This window comes from Salvelinus sp. IW2-2015, unplaced genomic scaffold, assembly GCF_002910315.2.
Source record: "Salvelinus sp. IW2-2015 unplaced genomic scaffold, ASM291031v2 Un_scaffold5562, whole genome shotgun sequence".
NCBI lineage: Eukaryota > Metazoa > Chordata > Actinopteri > Salmoniformes > Salmonidae > Salvelinus > Salvelinus sp. IW2-2015.
The window spans coordinates 11753-21051 of NW_019946827.1; the positions used below are offsets into that span (position 1 = coordinate 11753).

General features: G+C 48.5%; 1 protein-coding gene across 1 annotated transcript in view; it reads right to left on the minus strand.

Moving 5' to 3' along the window:
- Positions 1-9299, minus strand: part of LOC112078345 (pecanex-like protein 1) — a gene marked incomplete at its 3' end in the record, with an annotated part of 20600 nt that overhangs the window by 3031 nt on the left and 8270 nt on the right. Inside the window, exons 3-5 of the mRNA XM_024144619.2 lie at positions 7640-7724; positions 7402-7420; positions 4155-4197 (exon numbers count right to left, since the gene is read on the minus strand). Coding sequence (XP_024000387.2) covers positions 4155-4197; positions 7402-7419 — 61 coding nt within the window. The remainder of the gene's footprint in view (positions 1-4154; positions 4198-7401; positions 7421-7639; positions 7725-9299) is intronic.

Sequence of the window (9299 nt, forward strand, 5' to 3'; positions counted from 1 at the left end):
AGAGGGACGGAGCGAGGAGACAGAGGGACGGAGAGAGGGGGCAGAGGGACGGAGAGAGGAGACAGAGGGACGGAGCGAGGAGAGGTGCAGTGGAATCCGTTGTTTTATAGCGTCAGCCAAAATAGTACGCGCCCCTGGAGCAAATAAGGGTTGAGTGCCTTGCTCAAGGGCACAGACGTTTCACCTTCTCGGCTCGGGGATTCGAACCAGCAACCTTTCAGTTACTGGTCCAACTCTCTAACCGCTAGGCTACCTGCCTCCCTGTACGTCCTATATAAGACAGTAAAGACACAGCTTGAGTCAAAAAGACAATTGAACTCTAGTGGTAAAGGTCTGTTAAAACAGAGCTCTCATCTCTATCTAACTCTTTTGGCCCATCCTAGTACAGCAGTCTGTGGAGGTCAGTTATCCTGCTGTGTTAACACGGTAACCTTGTTTAAACAGAGCTCTCATCTCTATCTAACTCTTTTGGCCCATCCTAGTACAGCAGTCTGTGGAGGTCAGTTATCCTGCCACGTGTTAACACGGTAACCTTGTTTAAACAGAGCTCTCGTATGTTTTCCAAGTGTTGAGGAAAGTCTCTCCTGAGGAAAACAAACAGTCCAAAACACGAGTCCAAGAAAACATTAACTAACACAACAAATATGATAACAACATGATTTGACAAGAGCTCTTTCTCAAAGTGAACAGAGGATTTTCACTCAGTGGTTACCTTGAGTAAGGACAAGATTCAGTTCAACGCTGATTAAAAGTTGCACACATTCAAAGTAGATGGTGTTATGTTAGATGTTGTTTGTTTACTTGGGTTTAAATCCCAACCTAAGTCAGACTAATGGACAGTTTATACTTGGGCTTGAATCCCAACCTAAGTCAGACTAATGGACAGTTTTTACTTGGGTTTGAATCCCAACCTAAGTCAGACTCTAATGGACAGTGTTTACTTGGGTTTAAATCCCAACCTAAGTCAGACTAATGGACAGTGTTTACTTGGGTTTAAACCCCAACCTAAGTCAGACTAATGGACAGTGTTTACTTGGGTTTAAATCCCAACCTAAGTCAGACTCTAATGGACAGTGTTTACTTGGGTTTAAACCCCAACCTAAGTCAGACTAATGGACAGTGTTTACTTGGGTTTAAACCCCAACCTAAGTCAGACTCTGTAACGGGCAGTGTTTACTTTGGTTTAAACCCCAACCTAAGTCAGACTCTGTAACGGGCAGTGTTTACTTGGGTTTAAACCCCAACCTAAGTCAGACTCTGTAATGGACAGTGTTTACTTGGGTTAAGAGAGATATCTCCTAGAAGTCGACCTGTAACTGACAGTGTTTACTTGGGTTTAACGCCACTAACTAAGTGGCTGTTTGCTTGGTTTAACCGGACATACTCTGTAATGGACGTGTAAAGCGGAGGCTAGTCCTCAGAGGGGGGACTAAACCGCTAGCCCTGGCTGTATCAAGTCCGTCAGAGGGAGGGGGAATAAACCGCTCAGCCCGTGGCCTGTATCTAGTCTCAGAGGGGAGGGGGGAATAACCCGCTCAGCCCCTGGCTTGTATTAGTCCTCAGAGGGAGGGAGAATAACCGCTCAGCCCTGCCTGTATCTAGTCCTCAGAGGCGAGGGGGAAATAAACCGTCAGTCCCTGGGCTGTATCTAGTCCTCAGAGGGAGGGAGAATAACCGCTCAGCCCTGGCCTTGTATCTAGTCCTCAGAGGGAGGGGGAATAAACGCGCTCAGCCCGTGGCCTGTATCTAGTCCTCAGAGGGAGGGGGAATAAACCGCTCAGCCCCTGGCCTGTATCCGGTCTAGAAGGGAGGGGAATAATACCCGCTCAGCCCTTGGCCTTATCTAAGTCCTCAGAGGGAGGGAAGAAATCAACCCGCTAAGTCCCCTGGCCTGTATTAGTCTCAGAGGGAGGGGGAATAAACCGCTCAGCCCTGGCCTGTTCTAAGTCCTCAGAGGGAGGGGGAATAACGCTCAGCCTGGCCTGTATCTAGTCCTCAGAGGGGAGGGAGAATAAACCGCTCAGCCCTTGGGCTGTATCAAATGAACACTTTTCCATATAAAGTGCACTTGCTTTTGACTTGAGCCCCTGCAGGTAGTTTCATTTATAGGGAACATTTGGGACAGAGCCCTGGTCAGACTTCAGTTCTGGCCTTTGCTCTTTCTGCATACGATAGAGAGTAGCACAGGCTATGCTAATTAGAATGGTGTTCTGAGCGGACATGTTGAATAATCAACTGCATCATGTGGCTACCACAATGGCAGGTCAACTCTGGCTGACACACAGTGGACCAGAGTCGCCTGCACTGCTGCTGACACACAATGGACGCCAGAGTCGCCTCATCTCTGGCTGACAACAATGGACCCGAGTCGCTTCACTTCTGGCTGACACCACAATGGATGCCCCAGCAGTCGCCTGCACTCTGGCTGACCCATGCAGATCTACTTGTAGCATCATGGAGAGTCACCTCACTCTGGCTGACACATGGCAGAGTTCCTCACTCTGGCTGACCCACATGGACCAGAGTCGCCTCACTCTGCTACGAATGACGACGGAGCACTCATTGGGACACAAGAGGTCGCCATCCATCCTGATGACACACAATGGTACCCAGATGTATCGCCTCTCTGCTGACACACAATGGGATCAGGTCCCTCCCTCTGGCTGACACAACAATGGACTCAGAGCTCGCCTCTACTACACATGGCAGAATCGCTACGACTCCAGCCAATGGACTGGACTGCAACTGTAATAAAGAGGGTTTATTTGCCTAAGAAAGCTCTCTGTCTTTCACTAGACCAACTCCAGTGATGATTAGCTTGGTGGCTTGGTGAAAGAATAACACTTTCGAGAGGACAAAGACACTAACAGAGATACATAGCAGAGGATAAGCCAATAAGCTCAGAGGAACCAGTGACAGCCTCCAGAGGACAAACATAAGCTCAGAGGAGACAATCCTCAGCTCAGAGGAGAGCCATACAGCTCAGGGATGTTACAGCTCAAGGTTGCTAGAGGCAAAGCTCTAGCTCAGGAGGAAGGCTAAGAAGCATACGCTCAGCAATACCTAGAGGAAAGCCATCAGTAGAACAGCTATCGTCAGAGGACAAAGTCATACAGTTCCAGAGGGCATAGCAAGACCCAGGGTACAAGCAGTGAATCTCCCAGAGGACAGACATACAGCTCAGGACAAGTAACCAGAAGGAAAACCATTACAGCTCCAGAGGTACACAAGCCAGAGATAGCATTACAGCTCAGAGGACCTCACTAGGCACTAGCAGCTCCAGAGGACTAAGCATACACTTAGTCGCAGATTGGGGAACACCATTACAGCTTCAGAGAAACCACATACGCTCCAGAGGACAGCCATACACTCGTCAGAGGCAAGCATACATGCTCCAGATGGACAGCCATACACTATCCAGAGTGACACATAGAACTCCAGAGGAAAGCCATAACAGCTCGAAGCAGAAATTACGCTAGAGCCATAACAGCTCCAGAGGAAACCATGACAGCTCCGAGCTGACGATACGTGCTGAAAACATACTCATCCAGAAGGAAAGCCATACAGCTCAGAGGGGAAGAGCCTATCAGCTCAGAGGCAATCAAGCATACAGCTCCAGAGGACACTAGCCATACTAGCTCAGAGAACACATACACGGCTCCTGGCACAAACCCATACAGTCTCAGAGGACAGGCGCATACTAGTCCAGAGGACAAGCTAACAGCTCGCAGAGGAAAAGATACAGCTTAAAACTAAGGCAACAAGTCTCATCTCACCATTCATGATTGTAAGCGCATTAGGCTCAGAGACAACTCCAACAGCTCGAGGAAGATAACAGTCCGAGGGACAAGCATGAGAACAGCCATAAGCAGGAGAATACAGCTCGACCTACTCTCAGGACACTACGCTCCAGGAGCGCTCTAAGCACATTCAATTCTACCTCTTGTCGTAAATGCCTTCATGGCTTCAGAACCTGAATAAGCTATTTGACGTATGGTCTCTATAATCTCATATTGACAACAAAGTGTCCGCCTCACAGTCATTGGAACCAATCAGGTGTGCAGGTGAGGAAGAGAGCGGCTATCGCCTCACAGTCATTGGACGCCAATCAGGTGTGGCAAGGGCTGAGGAAGAGAGCGGCGGTGGCTGGTTACCTTTGGCTGTACTGGTTCCTCCATGATCGTTGGTGGACGCAATCTGAAAGGTGGGAGGAGAGTTATTTATCAAGCATAACAAGAGACGTGACGTAAAACAATACCTTCCTAGATCAGTAAGTTTTCAACATGTCAAAAAATAACACACAGTATTGATTACTTGACAAGTGAAATGTTGAAATATAGAACATTTTAAGGACCACAATGAAAATAGAGCCTGTGGGCTCTATAGTATATTTTTTATCCTTGCTTATTTAATACACGTAATTGTCTCCGGCTAGAGCAGACTACTGCTTCCAGTATCAAATCAATCCTCAAAGAAAGACACATTATACAGGAGAGAGAAGCAACTTCTGTCTCACCTGGTGACTAGAGTCATCTCTCACTCTGGTGACATCAGAGTCCATCTCACCTGGTGACTAGAGTCATCTCACCCTGGTGACTAGAGTCATCTCCACCTGTGACTAGAGTCTCACTGGTGACTGAGTCCATCTCACTTGGTGACTAGAGTCCCATCACACCTGTGTGGACTAGAGTCCATCTCACTGGTGTAGAGTCATCCACTCTGGTGAACTAGGAGTCATCTCACTGGTGACAGAGTCCATCTCACCTTGGTGACTAGAGTCCATCTCACTGGTGAACTAGAGTCCATCTCACCTGGGTGACTAGAGTCCATCTCACCTGGTGACTAGAGTCCATCCCACCTGGTGACTAAGTCATTCCACTGGTGACCTGAGTCGATCCTCCCTGGTGACTAGAGTCATCTTCACTGGTGACTAGAGTCCCATCTCACCTGGTGACTAGAGTCAATCTCACCTGGTGACTAGAGTCCATCTCACCTGGTGGACTAGAGTCATTCCACTCATCCTCCATGGTGACTATAGTGCTCATCTGTGTGATAGAGTCCATCCACCCTGTGACTAGAGTCATCTCACGGGGTGCATAGAGTCCATCTGCTGGTGACTAGAGCCTTCACCTGGTGACTAGAGTCCATCCTGATCCGATCCACTGGTGACTAGAGTCCATCCCACTGGTGATAGTCATCACGGTAACGACCCTCACTGGTGACTAAGGTCCATTCACCTGGTGATAGAGTCTCCTGGTACTAGTCCTTCCGGTGCACAGAGTCCATCTCACCTGGTGACTAGAGTCCATTCACTGGTGACTGAGTCATCTACTCGGTGACAGAGTCTCATCTACTGGGGAAGCATCTCAAGGTGACATAGAAGTCTTCCCCACCTGGTGACTAGAGTCCATTATGCCGGACAGATCTTTACTGGTGACTAGGTTCCATCCTACCTGGTGACCTAGAGTCCATTCACCTGGTGAATAGGTGCCAGTATTTGACAGTCCACTCCTGGTGACTAGAGTCCGTCTGCACCTGGTGATAGAGTCATTCACTGGGTGAACGTAGAGTCCATATTACCTGGTGCTAGAGTCCTATCTCACTGGTGACTAGAGTCAATCTCACCTGGTGGACTAGAGTCCAATCTCACCTGGTGCATAGAGTCTCGTCACTGGTACTAGAGTCCATCTCACCTGGTAGTAGAGTCATCTCACTGGTGACTAGAGTCCATCTCCCTGCGAGTGACTAGAGTCCATCTCACCTGGTCGACTTAGATCCATCCACCTGTGAATAGAGTCCATCCTCACGCTGGTGACTAGTAGCCCCTCATCTCATCCATGGGTGACTAGAGTCCATCTCACTGGCTGATGAGTCATTCTCACCTGGTGATAGAGTCATCCTTTATCATCTCATGAGTGCTAGAGTCCATCTACCTGGTGATAGAGTCCATCTCACCTGGTGACTAGAGTCACATGTGCTGTCCATTCTCATGGTGACTAGAGTGCCATCCACTGGTGACGTAGAGTCACCATGCTCAGTATCACATGGTCTGACTCAGGTGACAACATCTCACCTGGTGACTAGAGGTCCATCTCCCCTGGTGACTAGGTCCAATCTCACTGGTGACTAGAGTCCATTACCTGGTGACTAGAGGTCATCCACCTGGTGACTGAGTCCATCCACCTGGTGACTAGAGTCCATTAACTGGTGACATAGAGTCCCATCCCACTGGTGACTAGCGTCCTCTCACCCTGGTGACTAGAGTCCATCCCACCTGGTTTGACTAGAGTCCATCTCACCTGGTGACTAGCGTTCCATTCACCTGGTTTGACTAGAGTCATCTCACTGGTGATAGAGTCCATCCCCCCTGGTTGCCCTAGAGTTACATCTCACCTGGTGACTAGAGTCCTCCCACTGTTGATAGAGTCCCATCACCTGGTGACTAGAGTCCATCTCACCTGTGACTAGAGTCCATCTCCCTGTGACTAGAGTCGCATCTCACCTGGTGACTAAGAGACCATCCACCTGGTGAACTAGAGTCCATCTTCACTGGTGACTAGAGTCCATCTCACCTGAGTGGACTAGAGGTCCATCCCCCTGGTGTCGAGTCCATCTCACCTGGGTGACTAAGAGTCCATCCAACCTGGTGACTAGAGTCCAATCTCCCTGGTGACAGAGTCATCTCACACTGGTGACTAGAGTCCATCTCCCTGGTGATTAGAGTCCATCTACCTGGTGACTAGAGTTCCATCCACTGGTGCCTAAGAGTCCATTCACTGGTGACTAGGTCCATCTCACCTGGTGACTAGAGTCCATCTCACCTGGTGACTAGAGTCCATCTCACCTGGTGACTAGCGTCCTCCGCCCTGGTGATAGAAGTCATCACCTGGTGACTTAGAGTCCATCCCACCTGTGACTAGAGTTCCCATCTCACCTGGTGAACTAGAGTCCATACCCCTTGGTGACTAGATCCATCTCACCTGGTGACTAGAGGTCCATCCCACCTGGTGACTTTAGAGTCCATTCATTGAGTCATCTCTGGTGCAATCATCCAGGGATAGGTAGTCCATTCTCACCTGGTGGACTAGAGTCCCATCTCCACCTGTTACTAGAGTTCCATCTCACCTGGTCGACTAGAGTCCATCTCACCTGTGGACAGAAGTCGATCTCACTGGTGACTAGGAGTGCATCACCTGGTGACTAGAGTCCCTATCTCACCTGGTGATAAGAGTCCATCTCACCTGGTGACGAGAAGTGGTCCATCTCACCTGACTAGAGCACCACCGGAAGTGATAGCAGTGCCATCTCACCTGGTGACTAAGTCCCATCTCACCTGCGTGACTAGAGTCCATCTCACCTGGTGACTAGAGTCCATCTCACCTGGTGATGAGTCCATCTCACCTGGTGACTAGAGTCCATCCCTACCTGGTGACTCGAAGTCCATCCACCTTGGTGACTAGAGTCCAATCTCACTGGTGACTAGAGTCATCCCACCTGGTGACTAGAGTCCATTCTCACCTGGTGACTAGAGTCCATCTCACCTGGTGATAAGTCTCCATGTACAGCTCCATCCCACTGGGTGACTAGAGTTCATCTCACCTGGTGCTACGAGTCCTCTCATCTGGTGACTAGAGTCCATCCTGTATAAGAGTTTCTGGAGCTGCAGTCTACCGGTGGAGTCTCGGTCTCGAATGGTCTGTCATTCTAGACCTCCACCAGGGTCCCTGCACACACAACAACACACACACACAACACACGTTTCCATTAGGAAACGTGGTAATGGACATGTGACCAGAAGCATTTTAACAAACCGGTTATTTGATACATGGGACTGACTCATGTGCATTTGGGTGTGTAACCTATTAGGCTGCTCACGAATGACACGGTCAATTCATCTTCCAACGAGAACAGGCATTCCAAGGATGCAACAGATGAGGGTGCCTTCTTACCGATGCTGATGTGCACCTTTGCGGATGTTAAGAGTAACGTTCCAGAAATTTACTTTCCCCAGCCACAAGACGAGTAACAAACAGCAACATCATCTAGCTGTGTTCAATCTACTGTCCCCCTAGTAAGAAACGTGACCTATTCTATGGTCAGCTTTCCGAGAAAGAAAAAGCGCTAATTCCAAAACCAGACTCTTAAAAAAGTTGTGGGAAGATAAATTCATAAACAACTAATCACGGGTTGCTAAATATGAACTGGGATTGAAGGTTTGGCTACTGGACCAAGAAGCGAAGTTGTTTGAAAACCAAAATAACCTGCCAATCTGCTCTGAATGCAGGTAAAACTAAATGCATGCTCTTCAACGATCGCTGCCCGACTCAAGCATCATACTTGGACGGTTCTTGACTTAGAATATGTGGACAACTACAAAATACCTAGGGTGTCTGTTAGACTGAAACTTCCTTATCCAGACTCACATTAACCGCATCTCCAATCCAAATTAAACTCTAGAATCGGCTTCCTATTCGCTACGAAAGGATCCTTCCACTCAGCCTGCAAACATACCCTCGTAAATACTGATTCTACCTACTTGACTTCGGCGATGTCATTTCACAATAGCCTCCAACACTCTACTCAGCAAATTGGATGCAGTCTATCACAGTGCCATCTGTTTTGTCACCAAAGCCCCATATACTACCCATCACTGCGACTGTATGCTCTCGTTGGCTGGCCCTCGCTTCATGTTCGTTCGCAACAATGGTCCAGGTCATCTATAAGTCTTTGCTAGGTAAAGCCCCGCCTTAATCTCAGCTCACGGTCACCATAGCAACACCCACCCGTAGCACGCCGCTCCAGCAGGTATATCTTTCAACTGGTCATCCCAAGCCCAATCCTCCTTCGGCCGCCTTTCCTTCCAGTTTCTGCTGCCAATGACTGGAACGAACTGGAAAAAGAACACTGAAGCTTGGAGACTCTATCTTCTCACTAGCTTAGCACAGCTGTCAGAGCAGCTCACAGATCACTGCACCTGTAACATGCCCATCTGTAATAGCCCATCACTTACTCATCCCGCCCATACTGTTTTTTGTTTGTTGCTCCTTTGCACCCAGTATCTCAACTTGCACACTCTTCTTCTGCACATATATCACTCCAGTGGTTTAATTTGCTATATTGTATTACTTCGCCACTATTTGCCCTATTTATTGCCTTTCCTGCCTGATCTTACCTCTCTCTTTGCACACAGCTGTATATAGACTTTTTTCTATGTGTTATTGACTGTATGTTTGTTTATTCATGTGCTAACTCTGTGTCGTTGTTTTTGTGTCGCACTGCTTTGCTTTTCTTGTCAAGGT